We start from the raw sequence: 22979 nt of genomic DNA, 5'->3' as shown, positions 1-22979 counted from the left end.
TATTATGATATGATATTGCACTTTATTGCACCTATTATTCATTTTAATCAAACATACAGAAGGATGAACAAGTCATTAGTACTACATGAACATGTTTGAAGTTGCATCTCAGTCTTTTTATATCTTATTGAACAGATTCAGAGATTAGAAATATAAATAGTGACGGTGGTATTCACAGTGCATTCTGCTGTATATTCAGCAGCAATAATGCCCAAATACAAAATATATATAAGATGATAGACATTCTACAAATTCTCACTACAATAAAGCAATAAATGCAAAAGAAAGTACTTTGGATCTGTTTTCTGTTAGCAAATTCATAGTTTCTGGCAATTTTTTAGGTTTTATTTTTCATATTGATCGAAGTACAACCTAAAACATAAAGTCAAATTCAAAGTTGATCATTCGTTGGATCAATTTAGGCCTACATATTTACTAATTTGTATGTTCTATGGTCGATTTCTTATAAGTTTTTATTCTTATAAGAATGGATTAAACAAAAATAATTAATATGCACAGTGATGACACCAGGATCAGAAGGAGTAAGCCTCGGCCAATCGTAAAATGAAAAGGAGCAAGCTAGAAAATCAAACGAAGACCTTTATATCTGATATTGTATTTGACTAGAACTAGCCGGGGTGTGACTTGCCCCTACCCATGGTGCCCCCATGGTCTCTGCATTGCTGGTGTGGTTAACGAAAATTGCAGTTAACAAATGCGTCGAAAATTATAATCATCTCATGCTAACGGCTTGGATAACGATACATTCATGCAGACGTAATGATAGATAACAAGATTCTGTGTTTATATAGCGCTTGATACATCTACGATGCAACTGTACCAGTCAACATCCTAATGTTTTCAGTGGATTCCAGCGTTCCATCTTTTAGATCTAAATTAACTTGTTCCTTATTTTGTTCCCAGGCAATCTTTCATGCTATTTAAAATCAAAACTAAATTATCCAACCTGTCACCTTTGAACTTTGCAGGTGACACTATTTTGCAAAGCGTACGGCTAGACTATTTTATAAACAACCCGATATCAAATTCACAACTTCAACATTACTTCAGGTATATTGAATGCTAATTGATTCAATGGATTACATATTATTATGTGACCTTTTTTACAATTCTGTATTAGTGGGCATTTGCAGGTATTTGAAAGTAGCCAAAATTTGATCCGATTGCTAGCACGAATCGGGATTATGACTAAATTTGTAGCCAAATACACCGATGAGCAAGAAACGTAAATTGAACGGACCACAATGTATTTGTTCAGCAAGTTTGGCATTTACTTGACCTTTTTTCTCTTCCTCGGCCTATTGCGACATTAATATGTGAGTTGTCTCACACACATTCAGGTTGATAAGTAATACGTTGGGTATGAACGAAAATTTTCACAAATAAACATGGATTCATGTAACAGTTTGTTTTTAGACGTTGGTGTTATTCTGAAGAAATCAGTATACATTGTGAATTTCTTCATCGACTATAAAGACATGATCGCAATGACTTTCGACAAATTTTTATTAGGCAATTTTTAAAAGCGTTGTCTATCAATTTTTGAAATAAGTGAAAAATCGAATATGATAACGTGAAGATAATTGCTGAAAGAAAGGGCTATAGATTCATTTAAAAAAAGGAATTAGCTTCCATTATCTACCTGTTTTAAATTAACGAACCTACTCTATCACTAAGTTCTTAATGGTGTGATGATGTCAAAGAAATCATTATAATGAAATGTGAAACCACTTGACCAGTAATAAAATTACATACTATTTTTAAAGAAAAACAAGTGCATAATAATATAAGTGAAAACATTTAGTACCTATGAGGTTCGCTTCATTTCTGTAGTTATATGAGACAAACTGAAATAAAGTCTTAACAAATTCCAAAATTAAATGGAATGTTATACATTAATGTAAATCTAATAATCAGCGGACGAATTCTAATTTGAATACAAAATTAATCATAAACTTTAAATGAATATATTCTACTTATTCGTTTTATTTTCATTCTTTGCAGGAAATTATATAATTTTGTCCAGACTGTCGATCTTTCCTCCAGTTACAATCCATCATGTAAAAGATACAGTCTTCATATCCATCATGTTTTGAGTGAATTCCATAGGTCTTATCATGGTCCAACACCCCGTGGCTGAATTGACAAAGAGTGGGAAGGGCGCCAGCTGGAGTTGTGATGCAGTTGCGTCATTTCTGCCCATCGGTAGAAAACCGCCGCGGTTCGGGGACGCCGCGGCTGCAGCAGCGGCGGCAGACGCGGCTACGGCCGAGAGAGCGAGACTGTGCGGTCCGTTTGCAGATGCTCCGAAGGGAAGGAAGAGCCCCGTCGCTGCAGCGAGGCGAGACGCTGCAGCTGCGGCGGCGGCTGCTGCAGAAGCCACCGGTGCCCGAGATATATCTGCTAGAGAGGTGGCCGGTATGAGGTGATGTGGAAAACCTTTGCCGCTTGGATGAAATGCAGACATCTGCTGCATACCTGGAATGGATAGCAGAAATTAACAAAATGTTCGATAGACCTATTTGTAATAATGCTGTATACAAAGAATAGTTTATAATGATAATAAAACAAAGTAGGATCATTATTAATAGAATGCCCCGTTAATAACCATAAATCATTTCTCAGACTTTGACCTATAATATTATTAGGAGAAACAACTCAAAATCGGGACCCGTGAAATTTGATTTCTTGTTTGCTGAAAATATCATGGATGGCATTGACCCCATCCCTAAAGATAGTCGTTTGAATATAATAAATGATGTCGAAATAATTGATCAGAATACAGTTTTGTGAATTTACCAAAGTGCATTTGCGAACCCGAGTTCTTCCTATTTGTTTTATTTCACTTCCGAGCCCGAGTCCTATTGATCCGGATAAACAGTTATGTCGGGCCACTATCAAACCGATCTCTTTGGTATGCAAGGAGAACATAGAATCTTGATCCGGACGGTATGTTATGAAACCAGTGGCGTAGCCAACTATGCATCTCCACACAGTAAAATCTCGTTCAAATATGACGCGGTAGATCGCCGTTAAAAAAAACCCACATCGTCACTTTTTGTTTCACTTGCAGATGAATGGTAACTGCTCGCGATAAATTAATGTCCATTAAGTATTCACTCAGTTAATGTTATAAGATGTACTACGTCATCACAAAAAAGACCGTCGCGGTTTACCGCATCATTATCTAAACGAGGCTTAAGACCAGTGCCGCCCCCCCCCCTCCCCCGGGGTGCTGTTGCCCCGTCAATGACTGGATCCACATTACGTCACCGAAAAGACATTCCCCAATCGTCCTTTGGAATGAAATTATTCGTTTAAGCTTATATTTCAATTGGTTTTCATGGAAATACAGAGACTGGAATAAAAAATATACAAACCTTCCATAATTCTTCGTTCCTCCTCCTGACTTGCGTCATCACGATCTCCCCCGAACAGCTCACGAGGTGATCGTGGTGAACGTGGTGAGCGTGGAGATCGTGGCGATCGGGATGGAGGCGGTGACCGAGAGCGTGACCGTTCCATTTTCATCAGACGTGACATGGGATGTACGAATGGCGATGTCGTTAAGAAATCTTGTTCACCTGGTTCGATTCTCGGCATCATCCGACCTAAAAGACGGACAAAACAAAACCATGAATAAAAATAAAAACGATGTGACAATTGGATTTTAGATAGGATTACGAACACTCTCGTGCCCAGGCCTACGGGTACGATTCCTGGATTTCGAAAATACCAATCATTGATTCGGTCACCCGTCATCTTATATCAAGCAATGTTTTGTCCGAATAAAATGTATTTTTATGTGTCATCTACATTTAATATTTTGATGACGAAATTACATATTACCACACAAATACTATACTCTTTGCTCCTGTTTTTAGAACTATAAAAAGGATGATATTGGGCGAAAGGCATCAGACCCCCCCCCCCCCCCCCTCCACTAGCAGAAATGTATCCTCACGCTTTTGGAGTTTCATGGACATGTTCACTAAAATATTTCACTTTATTATCATTATTTTTCCCCTATTAAAACTTAACTCCTGCATTCATAAAAACAGCATAAATCAATAAATTGTACAGTTCCTCGGAAACGTTTTCCCCAAAATATTACAGTTTTAGAAAAAGTTCTAGTTCAAGTTATAGTTATGATAATATGATCTAACTTCCTTTTTCTAGAGCTTTGAAACATTCATTTACCTTTTCTATCTTTCTTTTTTTTTGGCCTTCTACTATCTTCTATGATTATGAAAACAACGATTTAGTTTCTCATTTATATATTATGTATTTTTACAATGTGTGACCAAAAGTGTCCATGTATTCTTGTGTATTTGGATGAATAAAAAGAATTGAATTGAATTGAATTCCCCCATTTTTTCCTCTATTTTTTTTAAAATATTTTTTTCTGAAATTCATTATTTCTTTATTGTTACATATTATTTAATTTATTGGTTTTCTATGTACAGGTTGTATACTTTGTTTTTAATACGTATTGTAAAACAGCCTCTGAGCAGTAGACGGTTTTTACCTGCATATTCTGTGGTGGGAGATTCTACGTCCGTTTGAACGCCTTCATCTTCTTCATTCTCTGTCTCCGTTTTCTCCTTCTGTTCACCACCTCGAACACCAACTCGATTACCATCGCCCTCTCCACTTGGACCGTTTGTTCTACCTGTTGGTGACGTCATTTCAAGACTGGCCAATCGGTGATGTTCATTTGCCAGCTCCATGAGGCGGTTGCTAAGATACGGTGCCATGGTTGTGTCTGGGGAGATGATGCCTTGCGATGGGTGTGGCATGTTCCCATGGGCGAGTCCCGCTGCCACGCGAGGTATGGGTGCAGGCAGGGAGCTTGGATTACCCTTGAGGATCGAAGAGAGAGGATGGGAACAAAAGATGATGATTATTTCAAATGTCCATGTTTATAATTATGCACTATTTCCTTTTCTGTTTTTTAACGACATCATGATGTTACTTCACGAAATTACATCTCGAAATCATTTTGCTTCAGCTTTAAGATAAAGTTGAGTACTGGTCATGCGATTGCATTGTGAAAGAAACGGTGTGGAATCGATCAGAAAAGGTTGATCATCTAGCATATAAGTATTGGTGTGTACTGCAAGATTGTGGAATCATCAAGATGATAAGAAATGTGGCCCAGCCTTGGTAAAGTAACAAGCACTATACACAGAAAGAAGTATATGGGACTGCACAAAATGGTGTCGGGGTAAGTACACCTTGATTTTCTTTTCTTTCTATGTTCATTACTCAGCCACTTTACATTTTCTACCAAATTTTTTTGCAAATGACATTTATGTGTAATCTTGAACATTCAGTGTAAGTTTTATTTGATTATGTGAGAATTCATTTTCCTTTTGTTACCAGAACTCAAGTTTATCTTTAAATTGATCAAGTTTGATAGGATGTTGTGTAACTGGAGCTCATCATGACAAGGTTAGGTAACGTCGAAAGAATAGATTAATGATATAATGAGATAAATCTGAAAGAAGATTTACGGAATATATGGAAGAAGTAGTTCGCAGGAATGGGAGACGTTGTATACTATTATCTCTTGTGTTCAGTGTCGTCTTGGAAGTCAGTGTACAAGCTTAATACCAACAATTCGTCCTTGTTTTCACGAAGTGACGGTAACGAGGAAAATCGTAACGCAAAGTGAATGCAATTTTTTTTCACTACCGTCACTTCGTGAAAACAGCGACGAATTATCAAAGTGTTGGGAGCCACAAATTTGACAACAAATTATGGCAAAAATCACTTAAATCGTAAAATGATGTGAAAGAGGATGTCATTTAACACACACTCCTGTAAGGATTTTTAAAACAAATGTGTTTGGAGACGAATATTGACGACAGAATACCATATTTTGGTTTTATGTTGTACGCAGAAAACCACAGTTTTGTATCCTGTCATCAATATTCGTCTTCGAACACATTTGTTTTGAAGATCCTTGCAGAAGTGTGTGTTAAATGACATCCTCTTTCAAATCATTAACAATTTAGGTAAAGATTTTCCATAAAATTTGTGGGACTCCCGACTATTTAGAGAGGCTCTAAAGTATTATTGTAAAGTATTTGCGTAATTCATTTCAGTATTTTTACCATTAATAGAATGTATTTCATTATTATTATTATTATTATTATTACTATCATTATTACTACCATTATTATTGTTATTGTTATCATTATTTTTGATATCATTATCATTATTATTATCATTATAATATTACTTTAATCATTATCTTTATAGTTATTATCATCTTTATTATCAGTATTATAATTATTATCACCAGTAAAATTATTGAGTTATTATTAATATTATCGTAACTATTATAATTGTTGTTATGATCATTATTATCATTATTATTTTATTGTTATTATCATTAATATCATCGTCATTATTATTATCATTACTATATATCATCATATAATCATCGTCAATATTATTGATATCATCATTATTATCATTATTATATATTTAACTATTATCATTACGATCATTGTAACTATTATTATTTTCATCATCATCATCATTAATATAATTATCATTAGCAGTTACCTCGTCATGTGTGAAGTAAGTTCCATTGCGGATAATCCTATTGATTGAGCTAATACTAGGTATGGTGTTCTTATCACAAACTCTTTCCCGAAGAAGACGATCTCGAATCTCCCAAGCAAAGATGGAGGGGTTCTTTCGTTTGTAACTCATTATCTTCTTCACAACCAGAGGTGTTGCAACCTAGTAATGAAAATAATAGATCAATAAAATAAAAAAATAGAACAAAAAATCAAACTGGTATACTTGATATTGATCGAAGTACTCAACTTTATCGTATGCAATGAGACAATCGAAATCACATATTATATACTAACAAGGAAAATGATGCTGATTCTATTGCTGATGATGAAGATAATAATGATGATAATAATAATATTGATGACGACGATGAATATGATAATGATTATAATAATCATGTTAATTATTATAATGGGAATAATAATAATTATAATAGTAATGATAATAAATGTAATAATAATAATGATAACAATTATAATAATTGATAAAAAATAATAATGATACTTCTACTACTAATAATGATGATGATAATAATACTAACTGTAGTGTTAAGATAACAGCAGAGCTATTGAAAAATAATTAAATAGCAACCATGTGAATGGTTGTCGTTTGTAAGAGTCAAATGACCGAGTTCAATTTTTGTGTCTCCTCCTAATAGGCCTAATCTATACAACAACAAAAAATATCTATCCCTATACCTCCCTTCTTATGTACACTGCAAAAACCAGGGTGTTAAATTTATAACACCAGTATGGTATTGAATTTTTTTGACACCATTGGTGTTATTTTTAACACCGGTCAGATTTAAGTTTAAGATTTCGTTTAAGGTGGTTGATTGGTCGAATAAGTTTTCACAAAGTGTACGTGCGCTTAATGATTATTTTACACGTGTTCACATAAGAATACATTTATCATGATGTGTTAAGCAAATTATGACAATGCACATCAATTTTGTGATTTGTATTTTCCTTTGGCAATTATTGACCAATAGATTATTTGTCTGATCTTGGTACAATTACATTAACGTTTTAGCAATAGATATATTGATCATAAGATTACTAACCAAGAAACAACATGCATATTTATTATATATTCGTGTACCAGCCTGTATCATTTAAATGTTAATCTTGAAATTACTTCAAATGATCTATGTGATGGAGTTAATGCAATTGAGATTAGAATATACCTATTGGTAGACAGTTGCCAACATCGATTATGAATTATCAGTTTACCATTGGTTCTTCTACCTTAGTCGATAATGGTCGTTAATAGGAAATGTGGAATGTTGGACCATTGGATCAACAAGAATATAAACACCAAAAGTGGAATTGAATTTGTTATGATTCCAGATATTGTTGTTAATCTACACCAGTAGATCTAGGAGTTGTCAAATATTACCACCAAGAGTGGAATTGAATTTGTTATGATTCCAGATATTGGTGTTAATCTACACCAGTAGGAGTTGTCAAATATTAACACCAAAAGTGGAATTGAAATCATCTAATTCCAGAAAATGGTGTTAAGTAACACCAGAGGAGTTGTCCGATATAGATACCGAGAAAGTGTTAAATTGAACACCCTTGGTGTTAATTTTAACACTCTGGCTTTTACAGTGTAGACACCCCCTCCACCCCCTCCTGCGCTCTCCTCTTTCCTCTCTTCACGTTCTTCAAATTATAAGAAGAACAACAATTCATATGCATCAACTAGCGATAAACGAGAATGTGACTTTGTACACGTTGTACTTGTGAACCATTGGCTTAGAAAATCGTGCTCATTAAAAATCACTCGCTCACAAGTGTTGAAATTTTCCCGCTAGGCGTGAAACAAATTATCTTTATACATGATTAATTCCAAGAAACCACAATACATCATTAATTTCACTGCGACAAGTCTGCAATGATCAAACGTTGCAACTATATAGCATCCCTTTCTAAACAACATCATGCTAATTGAGATGCGACAGAAGTATAATGCCGAAGAATTCAATACACATCTGATAATTGTATTTTTTGATACATGCATTTCTTCCAGGAATTTTAATATCTATTCTTTTAATTATCAAGTACCGACAAAAACAAATTCAATAAAATACAATGAATGAAATCAAAGAAAAGAATTCGAAGAGAATTAATTTGTAATTTCCTTAATTCAAGGCATCCTTAAATGAGTATTTTTGTGTATGACATGAATCATGGAGTTACTAACCTCCATGCATGAATATAATTGTTAAGAATATACTCGAATTTCCTGGTAATTCTAACAAATTTAAGGTGTAAATTAGTAGTTTCGAAGTAAAACAACAACACTTATCCTAAATAGTCCTACTGAACGAGTCGTAAAATTCGATTTTAGTCCCGGTTGCATACTGATTTGAACATCTTTTGTACATTAAGTACAGAGTTGGACTGTTTAATAAGCTTCAAGCATCTATGAACTCTAAAAAGTACACTGTTGCATGATTAAGATGTATTCGATGCACCTGCCTCTTCACAGAAAATATGTAGTCGAACTATATTCTTGATTTTATCAAGAAAACATTACCATGTGTACATTTTCGAGGTTGTTCACTATTAAACAAAAAGGGCAGTATTTAGGGCTATTGTAATTAACTACATTCTATTGCTTATACATTAAAGTGACTTTTACTTTTAGTGTTTGTTTTGTTTTTTAATCTACTCCTTGCACTCATCTATTCTAATAAATTAACCGATATCATATTGAAACTCTGGCTAAATCATTTATAATCGTTACAATTTAATTTTTTTTTGTAGGAATTTACTACAGTACATCCTATATATCTGCTATATGGTATTAATAAGCTGGCTCATAATGAAATAGTCGCCATGTCAAATTAAACCCATTTTTTTAGATGTTTGATTGCAACGAGATTTCGGTCTCCGCGCTTGGCCTCAAAGGCTCAACATTGTACTTAAAAAATTATGTTAGGGGCTCTCAGGTCAAGACAGTCATCATTAAAACAATATTAATTGTAATGTATTTTTTGGTTTGCAAACGATTTTATTGTTGTAATGCTTTCGTGCTATATTTCTACGCAAGATTATCATTTAGTTTTTTAATTTTGTTCCGAAGAGAAAGTGTTCAAATTGATCAAATAAAAATATCAGTCCTAAAGTCATTCCTAAAAGTTTTAACACATAATATTATACAAGTTTTGCCATCCAACACAGGATCCTTAATAATTGTAATGTATTTTGGGGGGTTGCTATCGACTTTTTGTTGCAGTTCTGTCGTGCTATATTTCTACTCAAGATTATTATTTAGTTTTTTAATTTTGTTCCGAAGAGAAGGTGTTCAAATTGATCAAATAGAAAAATATCCGTCCTATTTCCTCAAAGTTTTAACACGCATACAAGTTTTGCTATCCATCACAGGATCCTTAACATGAAGAATGAATTTATATAATTATCATCAAATGATGTTATTTCGTTTATGAACAATCATAATCATACCTAGTCATATGAATATTATCATATCGCATTGTATCTTACCATGATAATCACATAATTAGCATAATAGCATATAATATCATTGTCATATCATTATCATAGCATGCAGCATATCATTATGATATCATATCATACCATACCATATCATAATCATTATCATACCATATCCCTCCTTTTCATATAATGATCTCGCTCCCCTTTTCCTATAAATTAACAAAGATTTTCTCATTATTCAAAAATCATTTATTAATTCATTATGATGGTCCGATAATCAATAGGTTTATATAAGTATATTACTTACTAGGTCCGAGTGTTCCATTTATTAAATATATGGGAATAAGAAAATTCAATAGTCAGTGGGCAAAACTGGAATTGCATTCATTTACATGTATCTAGCCGGGCGTTTTATCAATTTTTTTAAAGACACGACATCGTTTTAAAAAATACAAAGTTTAGTGTCACCCCAATCTTAAATTCATCATAGAAGATGCATTCTGCATCCCTCTAGCACTCATCAGGTGCCATATATACATGTAAGGGTACACTAATTGTTTCTAAATTTTGCGAGTGAGCGAAGCGATTGACCCCCAAATTATACGAACCCGCCACATCCTGAATGTGGCGAAACAAAAATTTGCAATCAAAACACATGTACTATAGAAGATATAAAATTATGTATACGGGTAAATCTCTGCCGAATACATGAAACTAGATGATGTTGATACATAAATATGATAGGCATCTTGTTTCCTAGAGCTATCCCGTTTTTAGATGTTGCGAGCGAGTGAAATGAACGAGCGTGTCAATAATGTAATTTTGATATATACAAATATTGGATATTTGCCCAAACGTGGCGGCATTTGGGCACCTCGCTGGGAAAAAGAAGAATATTAGGGTACCTTGTTTGTAAAAAAAAATGAAGGTAATTAGGCTTTTAGAGGTCTGAAATCATCCTGTTTGGCTGTTTCTAAATGTTCCGAGCGAGCGAAGCGAGCAAAGAAGAAAGGTACTTTAATGACCTGAAAATTATATTTCCTCATAACAAACCATAGCAGTTTTTAATGTTTTGGTTTCGCGAAATTGAAGTTCTACGAAAAAAAGAATTTTATTATAACTAGATTTCTCACGTGGCACCCCACAATATCTTTTGCGGCAACCCGTTTAAAAAACGCTGATCTAGCCTTTAGAGCATAGACTGACCTACCAGATCAAGATTTCAAGAGAATAATTGGTCTTTCAAGTGCAAATTACACCCTTCAAAAAATCCACCCCGTCGTGTTGCCATTTCAATTTGCAACCTAGTTTGCGCGCCGCTACCAAATCACGGAGACAATAAATAATTGGAAGCAATGATCTGCTCGACGAACCTTTGGTTTACTGCCGCCGATGTTGCCCGGTGCGATGGAACCGGTCTCGTAGTAGCGACTGAGTATCTTGGAGACGCAGCCGTGCGAGACGAGAAGCTGTCGGGAGATGTCGCACGGTCGGACGCCAAGCTGAGCCAACTCGACGATGCGTGCCCGTACACAGACGGGGAGAGGGCGGCCGTTGACGAAAACCCCGCCCAGCTGGTTGACGCCAGCCTGACCTGCAACAAGTAGGTATGAAACCATGAATGAAAGGCAGATTGAATGAGAAGATGACATGCAAGGTTGTGATCCCGAGTTCATTGATATACTTCTACTTCGATGCTCTATCTACACGTATATCGAGGTTAAGTAAATAGTACAATAATACAATAAGATCTGTTTATTTATACTGCGCTAGATTTTAAATATAATGTCCGATTAGTTTGAAGTACTAGGCCTTCGTCAAGACGATTTTCAATATTGTAAAGTTTTTAAGCTGTATTATTAAAACGCGTCGTAATCCCAGAGAGATGTGTAACGTACAATGTGATATGCTCCATGAAAAACGGAATATTATTTTTATTTTTATTTTTATAATCAAAACAAGGATTCAGATGATTTATTCCGCTATCAATGTTAGTTGAAGTAAATCTAAGAGGTGTAGAGGCCTTCTGTTACACAATTTCGTGAGTTTAAAGACCACATTATGACCATAGGCGTACAAGGCTTTGTGGGTAATGGGGGGGGGGGGGCGTGGCAAGGGCTACAGCCCCGGGAAGCTTTCACCTCATATTTAGGCAGCAAGATCGCAACTGTAACATTGTAATATCTTATATAGTATCAAAATTTATACCCAAAGCTCTCTAAAATTGCCGTATTAAATCACACAAGAATTATAATGATTTGCTGGTTTGCGAATTCGTAAACGGGAACTTGAATAGATCGTTAAATTGTGTTCATTAGCTCATGTTTAATGCAAACTGTCATAATTTTGTCCGATTACGGAGCATGTTGTAAGTTGGAAGAAACCATCAAACGAAAAGCGAAATATTAAACATGCTTTTATACCACAGACATGAAGACCGTGAGCTGCAAATTATGACTTTATCCTAACTGCTCTCACCTCTCTCACTTTCCACCTCCACCCTACCTGCATTATATTATGTCCTAATAAATCACGCAATACTACATTCTTGTTTCTTCTGGCAAATCAAAGGTAGGTGGTTTTATATTCCCTTTTTTTTCTTCTCTTGTTTTGCTTTTAATATCCGTGTTTGATGCTTTGCGTCGTCACCATAACCATGCTCTCCAACCAAGCGTTCTTGGCGGGAAAAAATCCAAAGCGAAGAGGCGGGAAAAGGTGCAGCGTACTTTAGATTTTTGTGATGCTCGCAGACGATCGTGGTTAATCTGAAAGACGTTTCGTCTCGCTAGAGTAGTCATACCGTTACCATGGTTATTCTTCTCACTCGTTTGGACAAATCAACTCGGGGAAAATTCACAATTTCTGAAGGGGGTCTTCTGTACTTTTGTTTGTTTTGACTATTGCTCGATACGTATTCGTCCCCACAAGCCCCGTTTTCAACCATGATTGGGAGGAAAATACTTTAGTAGGATTAACTAACTGATTTGATGAAGATAGCAAGCCGATTTAGGCTAGAAGATTCTCCCTGTTTATCGAACTCACTGGAATGTAAGAAAAGCAATATAAAAAAAGAACAAGAAAAAAAAAGGAATACTGAAAATCTGATTAGTTAAAAAATGTAACGGCGAATCTCGAGGATTCTACCCAGAAAACCTTCTGGTATATAGCATATAACTTCAGCTGCCCGCGAGACGGTATTTAAAACTATCTTTTGTCAGTGGCGACGAACGATAAGGGCTATAAAGTGTATATAATTAATATGTATTAGCGGTTAAATATACTTGTATGAGTGACAGGTGATGAATGTCATTATGAACCAAGGTTTGTAGTAAACAATATCGCTCACCCCCGCCCCGAAAAATCCCCATCTCTGCTATATCAGTAAAAAGATAAATAAATGTGTTTTATGATTTGAATTGAAACTTGCCAACTTTGTGATAACTACATTATTTAGTTTTACCACCAGGCCTACCCCTTTTTCCTGACTTTACTATCTCTCTCTTTCCTCATCCTTATTTCTCTATATCTATTTCTACATATTTTTCTCAGTCCTCACATCCTTTTCACCATGTTACTCGTATATAGTAGAACTAATTGAAACGAAAATAGTGAATTAATTATTATCTAATGATTTAAGCCGATCATTACTTTTCTTAACCATATCAAAACTTCTTTGAATCCCGTATAAGCATGGTAAAGCAGTCATTAAAATACTTCCCTTCATTGCCAGCTTGTGCTAAGTTGTTTTGATAAAACACAATGAGACATGCGAATTAATTGATTTCCATCAAATCGATTTATCCGAGTGTTTATAAATTTGCCTCTGCAGAAAGGTATCACACCCATTTTAGTAACCAATGCGCCGTTGTACTTTTACGTCAAATCTGCATCATTTGTTTCTGAATTCGGCATATACTGAGTATTTCTAAATCAAGACAGTGTACTCAGTCATCTGGTCGCCGTAGTAAGATGATGCTAAATAAATTATTTGATGATCATGGCCCGAACCCACCCAAATAACCACAAAGTCGTAGGCCGTCTGAAAATGAGGGTCGCACAGTATCAGAATTGATCGAGTACTTAGTCATTTACGACTGATAATTCAATTCAGTCTCATTTACGTCATCACAAATTGTATGAATCGTAATGTCTCATCAGACCTAATTTCCAGTGGCATGGCAGACTTCGCATCCTCCCATCATCTTTTGTGTTTCATATACTACACGGTCCATTGAGCGGCACTCTGCTCACACACAAGTGCACAACCATTCGCCAAGCCATCCATTACTTTACAATCATAATCATCATCATATAACTCCTGCAAACTTTCCGCCCAAACGACTCTTTTCGATATTACGTTACCATGACGACAAAATGATCGCGATCGATTTGGTGGTTCTTCTCTCGATCGAGAGAGCCGCGTCACGCGTGCCCAAGCTTCTTTGATCAACAAACTGTTGTTGCAATATCAAAAAGGAGAAAAACCTCTCTCGTTTCTTGATATCTTAGAAACGGAAATATGTTTTATCATTATTATTCATACTTCACGGCACTCAAAATATGAAAGGAATGAAATATAAAAGGAGAGGGAGAAAGTGGGGAATATTAGAGATTTAAAGATCAGAGAGAGAAAGAGAGAGAAAGAGCAGTATATTCTACCTTTCTGGTGCTGATTTTCCCCGACCTTCCTGTCGTGTTCATTATAACCAGCCCTTAGAGTCTTCAGAAACGCACACTTTTGCCTCTAATTGTTCTCGCTCAGTAAATACATTTCGCTTGACCTATCCGACAGTGCAGTACCTATACTATGTAAGTCCTTTTCTCTCCCTTTTCCCTTTTTTCTCTTTCATCTTTAAAATCGACACGGCGGGCAGAAATTGATTCAAAATCATACCGGTGTGAAATTGCGAGAGACAGAAAAATGGGCGATTCCAGTAACGCCTGAGCAAGCATGCTCAATAATATTAGCGCTCGTGGTCGGCGGGGTAGATGGGAGAATAAAGGAACGAATTCTAGTGTAAATTCGTGGCATTTGCAATATTTCTTTTTCACGGTGGATGTTAAGAATTGGTGGTTCGTGGCTTGAACGCTACAGTCGAGTTTGATACACACGACTTAACTTCTTATTTCTAACGATATTCATCAAGGTGAAAAATAACAACAAGAACGCTTTCAATCTCTCCTTTTCCTTTTCTATTCTTGTTTTTCATCTGCTCACAACTCTGCGAAGAAAATTGATATTGGGGAGAGAGAGAGGAAGGTGGCCCATGGTACATTTAACACTGGTTGACTGTGATGGAGAGAGATGGGTCTGTAGCATGGTTCATCGAACCAGAACAGGGTAGAGGGAGTTGAGAAGTCATGATTCTCCTCTTACACGCTTCGCTCGTACCAACTGAAAAAAATATCTCCATTAGGCGTGGAGAATGAGCACCACGCTGAAAATTATCGCACCAAGAGTAATTTTGACGTGTTTTTCTTTAATTTCTATACGTACGCATCAGAAAAGAAGGGGAGGGAGAAGGAAAATAATAAAAGGTGAATCTGATATTGGTTTCTGTTATATAAAAGTCCAGGGGACAATGCTTATTGGAGCCGTATTCAAGCTCATCGAGGCGTGTAGTTGATAGGAAGGGCGTATACTAATATTGCACTGGGAAATATTATAGGAGAAGTATCACTGTCAAGGAGAGTTATTAAAGTGTGTACTCAAAGAAATTGTTTACCGAAGAATGACCCTGATACATTTGCACTGACAAAATATATGGAGGAAGTTTGTACTTTATTTGTTACAAATTCAGGAGCAATAAATATGTGCGTGTAACTTGATGATTGGTATAGCGTGGATCTGCTCATTGCCATAATATTTTCATAGATTCGGTATAGAGTGGTCGGCATTATCAGTTTAACAAAATCCTGCCATTAAGACATAAAAGAGGGAGAGCTATGAAAAAAGTATTGAAGTCGTTAATCGATGGAAAATCTTTCTTATAAGGGTAAACAATATTTGGGAAAGTGGAAATTTAAGATATCTACCAACATCTCCTCCCCCCCCCCCGAAAAAGGATAATTTGTTTTAGTTAAGCGATCTCTCCTTCTAAACAACCAGGCGGATCATATGCATAGTGTCGAAGGTAAACCTACACAGTGGTACTGGTATGCTGAACAATATTTTGTTTGCAGGATAAAGCACATATACCTTGCTCGAGTCAAGGACACCATCTAAATACATACATGTAGGTACAGAAGAATAGGGAAAAGCTTTCTATTGTGAACTTAATTTCCCTTTTTTCTTATCTATTTATATTTTGAGTGTGTATTTTATTCATCATAATTTTCTTCTTATCCTAAACCCACTCTTTTGAATTTTACTTATTTTTTTTCCTTCTTCTTCTTCTTCTTCTTTTTCTATCGCCTGTCTAAAATATTCTATGCTAAATGATGCTGGCGGCGTTATTATGATGTAAGACATGTGCAGAGATGAATTGAAAATAATTTTAAATTAACATATCTCTTTTAAACTTTAATACACATCTTAATCATTCATTACTTATTTGGCCATCGTACTTTTATCGCTCATTAAAAATTGTGAAAGGTCATGCTTTTTACCTTTAGGGAGGGATTCCTCTTTTTATTTCTTAAACACGATTTGTGACTTTTTATAAAATGAAAAGAAGTATATTACTCTAAGGGCATTTCAGGGGCCCTTTTGTTTCTTCGTCAAGTTTATAAACGTTAACTTAGGACTCTTTTTTTTACTCTGCATAATTTGCAAGATGTATTACGTGCATTTGTTTTAGATTTCTATTATCATGATAAAAGTGAAAATTCATGTTTCATTTGAATTTTCTAGAAATTCAAATTATCCTAAGGTTCAATTGATTTTCAAGACATATTTTTACACCAAAAATAAAATATTTATTTGTTAAGGTTTGAGTCATCAATCGTTTGTTTTAATTGATAGTCTATGGACATCATCCCTTTTTCATTCAGAAAGTTCTATACAAAAAGGTAATTGATATGAATTCATGAAGAGTACGTCAAACTTGTTGATATATTATCATGTATCTTTAATGTAAATGGACAATTGATTATCGTTTCATCATCATCATTTCATATTCACCATACTCACAATGATGAATATTCTTTTAATTTTGTTGAAGCTTATATGGTAACAGGTGTAAATCTGAAAAACATGATGAAGAAATTGGATAGCTGTCAATTCAAAGCTACGCTTTAAAGCACTTTATTTCTTACATTGCCAATCCAATCTTGTATCTGCATGCAGGGAAAAGTCCTTCACGCATATTATGCATCACTCTCCAAACTGATGCATTAGGAAGTTGTCTGTTACACAAGGAATTTGGTACAAATAATCGATTCGGTTGACTAGCAACTAAATGCCCCTTGATGCCCTAATGATCTAAAGATACAAAGGTCAGCTGCATTTAACAATCAAAAAGTTAAATATTCCATGTTTATTTGCAGCGCTCATTCAAAGGCGATTATGACGTATTATTATATATGTATATGAATGAGATTTTCTGCTATAAGTAAGAATTTTGGGTTAAACAAAAAAAAATCGATTGGGCTAACTTGATGCCCATTGATGGCCTGATGATCCGAAGAAGCAGACTCACCATTCGATCAGTGAGAGAGCTAGGGTCAGTCTAAAAGTGCAGAAAGATAGCTGAGAGATAAATATTCCACCTTTATTTGCAGCGCTCATTCCGAAGTGATTTTATTCCATTGATGAATGGTACAGATTTATCCTCAACCGACTCATCCATATAGAATGGTGATGATTTGGGCTGACGCCAGTTTGGAAATGGTTTGGTTTTGGTCAGATGAGGGAACGTGGACGGGGTGATGAAATCCGTCGAATTTACTTATTTTATATTTGTGGTTCTCTGTCTTTGTTCTTCTTGTGTGTGGTGGTTAATTTACCTGACTGCTGAGAAAGCATACATAAATGCTTGTTTGTAAGCAACAAGAGGACTGACTGCTTTAGGTCCTCTCCGAGGGACCTTTTTATGAGGATTAATGCCTTACCAAAGGGCACCAGCGCAACGACTTCGTTTCGAACCAATCTTTAGTGACGCTTGCACGAACTTTGGGTTACATTCGTATTAGTATTACTATCATCATTATCATTACTATTATTATTCATATATATATATATATTATATATATATATATTTTTTTTTGGGGGGGGGGGGGGGGGAGGGGGAGGTTGGTTAAGAAAGATAGAAGCTTCAAAACAAAATACATATCACACAAGAAATTTATGAGTTATTATATTGGAATGGCAATGCATTTTTAGATTTTGCAGGAAAGAAGTTCAATAAAAGCTGAAGCTGAAAAGCAGTGTGGACAGCTGATATGAATACAAATGTATAAGGTCATAGAGTGTAGAAGAAAATGCGGCAAACTATGAAATAATATTTCGTAAGCAATACTGGCGAAATATATATGGTGTTTCATTATATAGATTGAAAATAAACATCAATCCAAGAACTCGGATTCAAAGTACTCTCATTAAAAAGGTGTTGTGAAAATGGACTATTTTATTTGGTTGTGATTTACTGATATCGTTTCCCTTTTTCTATAAAGACAGTAAACAAGTTTTCTGATCATGAGAATACGATTGACACATCATCACATATACATTGATGAACTCATCCTCAGACAATTCCTTCCAATGGATGTGCAATTAGTTGCATGCCAGACAAATCCAACTTATTTCGTCCATATACCAAAAGGATAATCCATTTCGTACATATAAATTGATGTTTAGAAATATTAAGGTAGATTTCTACGCCTATAGAATGCTTTAAAAAAAAGAAATATGGCGACATATAAATGCTGCACATCATCATGATCACCATCATCATCATTATTATTATCATAATTACCATCGTCATCACACACACACACCAACAAAATATTACCATACTACTCCCGCGATTGGACTTAGTTCATGAGGACATAATTATGTCACATTGCCATTTTGATTTGTCTGAACCAATAATAATTCAAGTTTATGGCAAGGACGAATACGTATACGAGACGTTAAGCCTGGTGAGGTTAAGAAGGATAGACCTTGCTCTCTCTTGTGTCTTTAAACCTGAACGGATGGCAGGTGTTCTGAGCATCATCTTAATCGTGGAGGGTAAAAGAGCACCCATCGAGTCTGTTTTCATAATCTATCATTTTATTTCTTATCATAAATTCTTCTCTAGGAAACTATTGATTACAATTAGTAATTTTATAAAGCTAAAATCATTATGCTCAAAATAGTAATATTCCCTGATCAAAGTAATTTTTTAATGTAATATTTTAGTGTGTTTGATAATGATGACAATGGTGATGATGATGATGATGATGATGAAGATGGTGATGATGATGATGATGATGATAATGATGACGATGATCATGATAAGTTTTCAAAAAGAAGCCACATCGAAGCTCAATTCTAAATATTTAACGCATTTTTTAAAATATATTTTATTTTATCATGTTAATTGTCGGAACAGTAACTAATATTTTATGATTATGTTATAACTTTAAACACATTACAAGTATAATGCCTTACATAAAGGAAATCATAGTGTGTCCGACCAACTTTGTGGCAAGTATCAAAAGATCTGACACATCATTGCCCTCACGTTGTGCAAATCTCCTACTAGTATATAATATTCCAACAAGTAAATGCACAACAAATGAACAGAGGCGTATCCATAAAGGGCTAAACTGGTGGGCAAACTGCCCTGAGGGCATACCCCGGGACATTTGTTAGGTAAAGGCGGGGGGGGGGGGAGGCTGTTAACGCCGGGTATTTCCGAAGCTCTTTAACAGTTCTTATTTTTTCCATCTTACCGCATTATTGTGCAATGGCCGTAATGTTGCGAAAAGCCTAGCGCTGTAGATATTAAAACTGGAATTTCATATCATAAATAGTGAACTTAGGTCTTTCTTACACACCAGGATCTGATAACCATGAACATGATTCTTATTTTCATTTTAAAGGTCACTTCTATAATATGTGTCAGTTGTACTAATTAAAAAAGTGCTCTCATGTGGTTGAAATAATAATATGTTTGAATAATAGTAGAAATTAATTTATCAAACCTATAGTCATGTAAAAAAGTTCATTTGACCTGGTTTAGTACAATTGAATTTGATTCCATAAAATGTCTAAACGTCAACGAGGTCTTTGCTCTACAGATCCGTTAATCCGATTTGTAAAACTTAATGTCGATGGTGATAATGATTAATTCAAGTTAATGTTAATCGCTATAGTTAACGCGGTATAATAATTCTTCTATGAAATTCATTTTAATATAATATTTGCATTTAAAATTCTTGCTATATTATAGGGAACATAATACACGTCAGTGACATAGGTTAAAAGATATGTGGTAAAAAAGGATATGTTTTTATGACTTTAATATTTCATGCAAATTACAGTAATTACTAAAAAAACACCACCCCATGCACCTGAATCATATAAGAATTCGGTTAATTAAAAAATACTACAATCTGTAGATTAGATGCGGTTAATAACCTACTACAGCAACAATGACCATGGCACTTAAAAGGCTTATTTTAGTGCTGATGGTCTAAAACGGCTAGTAATAATTATGTCTACATGGATCACAATGGGTTTAGTTAATATATCTCAAGTAAACGTTGATTTGTTAGAATCTCCCATAGCAACAAGCTTTGTTTTCAAAGTACATCGTCCGTAAAAGATGCATACATCTATAAATATATATATTGTGTGTGGGTGGGTGTGTGTGTGTGTGTTTTGTTGGGAAATTTAATTAAGAATGCCGTGTGGTCTTAAAAGAACTAAACATGAGATTAGATTAAAGTTCCGAGCCAGAGAACTCTACTTACAAAACATTGATAAATAATCACAGACATACTAAGATGAAAGATGTATACTCATAAAACATTATCTGTTCATAATGTGTATATATAAGTAATATGCATGCCAGAATAATATAGTAGATCATACTTACCAGAGTGTGTCATCGTGGGATCGATGGCTACGCCTGAAAACAAAAATTACAACCGAAATATTCTCTTCCGCCCTCGTGAAATCCTATCGAAGCACCGTTTGTGAGCACAAACGATTCGTCCGTGACTGTCTGCCTTCAGAGTGGCAATGGTGTAACTGTTTTGGCCTCGCTCTGAGTAAAATTCCCGTCTTTGATGCGCTCACTTTAGCTTTCCCTCCCCCTTAGTTTAGCTGATGAGGAGTTAATGGTACCGATTTCGTTTCAAATCGAGGCACGGTCGTGCGCCTGCGCCCTGAGAATATAGCTCGTATATTCCCTCCGACGCGTGCTGTAGACGACGAGACGGTAATACATATCTGAACGCGTGTTCGAACATCCGACTCTCTCCGATTATAAAAGAATAAATTTATCGAGTGCTCCCATTGGTTATTCAAGTGTGAAGGCTGTTCCATTTGAACGGAGGTGGTATATACCATCATTATTATCATCATTTCTTTCTATTTCATATTCAATGCATTGGGCGCATTATGTGTGTTTAATCAAGCCAGACGATTTTAACGCTTAATGAATTTCTGCGATGGCAACAAAATGTCATTATGAATTTATGTCAATATTTTTGTTCTGACATGGGGAGAGCGTATCGTAATAGCAGCATGTAGGATAGTGCACTGGAATTGGGGTTGGGTTGTATATTGATAATGAGCAAGTAAATATTACCAATACAATTTAATGAATCTTTACAGAGTGACTATAAATTAAACATGACTATACACTGCCAAAGGAATGAATGATAATTCTAATAATAATCGTTTTTTTTGCATGCATGTCCTTTTAGTATGATTGCGAGCAATTTGATCCATTTCACTCAAGCATATCATGAAGAAAAAAAAAACGCCAAAATATCGATAGTAATGGGGATTACTATTTCCCTATGCCTTATTTTGGTGGTGATTCGTGAAAATATATCGAGCATTGTAATGGCATGTACTGTAAATGTAATATTAGGATTTTAGTGCGATTTTCGTCTTTTTCACATGCCATGAAATTGCATTTAAATTAATGGAAATGTGGTTCATAATAATTATACATTTTTTAACAAAAAATAATGAATTAATGGAAATGTGGATCATATTAATTACACATTTTTGTACAAAATATAATGAATTAATGTGTTTCTCTCTTTAAATCGCTTTGTAAAATCCACAGAATGTAAAAAATAAAGTTTGGACCCATTTACAAAAGTCATCGTTTCATTTTAATTCGAGATAGATTTCTAAATCTTCTCATATTCAAATACAACTGGTTTCACATAACTTCCGCTTCCGAGGTAATCTTTGTTTATATTTTCATTTATGTGGATTTTAGCAAAATGGTGTCATTTCACTTATATTGTGCATGTCCCAATAATCTTACTGAACTGTAGAATGAGGTACCACTTACTACACGCATCTAATCTTACAAAACTAAGCTTCATTGCCGTTTTTTAAAATGACGCCACTAATATGATCGAAATTTGGTTGTTATAGTTAAATGCAATTGAAATTTTTGACTTTCAAGTATCGTATAATCCAGAACAAAAAAAGCACAGAATTTTTATTTTTTTAAATTGAATATTTAGGCATTGTCATCAATTTTCTGTGTTTTAATGACTCTTGGTAATAAGACTTCGAATTGTAGATCGTCTGCAGATAACTTTCTTTTATGCTTCGGTCGATTATGGTCGAATGTGAACAATAATTATTAATTGGACGATATTTAGATCAAAATGACGGGATATATAGGTGAGTGTATTCTGTATATGTTAGACGATAAACACTTCTGCAAATGACAGGATCCTCTTAACTATTGTGTTAATAAATATTTTCTTTACAAA

At 34.9% G+C, this 22979-nt stretch overlaps 1 protein-coding gene across 1 annotated transcript; it reads right to left on the bottom strand.

Moving 5' to 3' along the window:
• Nucleotides 1-2077: 2077 nt before the first annotated feature.
• On the bottom strand, nt 2078-21146 carry LOC580076 (paired box protein Pax-2a-like). Its single transcript, XM_780152.5, has 6 exons — nt 21107-21146; nt 11453-11673; nt 6598-6777; nt 4550-4883; nt 3402-3632; nt 2078-2499 (listed from the first exon to the last, which is right to left on the bottom strand). Exons 1-6 carry the CDS (start codon nt 21117-21119, stop codon nt 2078-2080), a joined length of 1401 nt encoding a protein of 466 aa, XP_785245.4. The 5' UTR covers nt 21120-21146.
• Nucleotides 21147-22979: the final 1833 nt, after the last annotated feature.

This window comes from Strongylocentrotus purpuratus, unplaced genomic scaffold (genome assembly GCF_000002235.5).
Source record: "Strongylocentrotus purpuratus isolate Spur 01 unplaced genomic scaffold, Spur_5.0 spur5_scaffold_6, whole genome shotgun sequence".
NCBI classification, from domain to species: Eukaryota; Metazoa; Echinodermata; class Echinoidea; order Camarodonta; family Strongylocentrotidae; genus Strongylocentrotus; species Strongylocentrotus purpuratus.
The sequence above is the reverse complement of the archived record's forward strand: the minus strand, read 5'-3'. Positions and strand labels throughout refer to the sequence as shown.

Bases quoted from the DNA above. Each gene is read 5' to 3' on its own strand.
- LOC580076 (XM_780152.5), bottom strand. The intron at 3,633-4,549 runs GTAAAAACCGTC...TCCGTCTTTTAG, and splicing joins TCCCACCACAGAATATGCAG to GTCGGATGATGCCGAGAATC. The intron at 2,500-3,401 runs GTTTGTATATTT...TATCCATTCCAG, and splicing joins GGAACGAAGAATTATGGAAG to GTATGCAGCAGATGTCTGCA.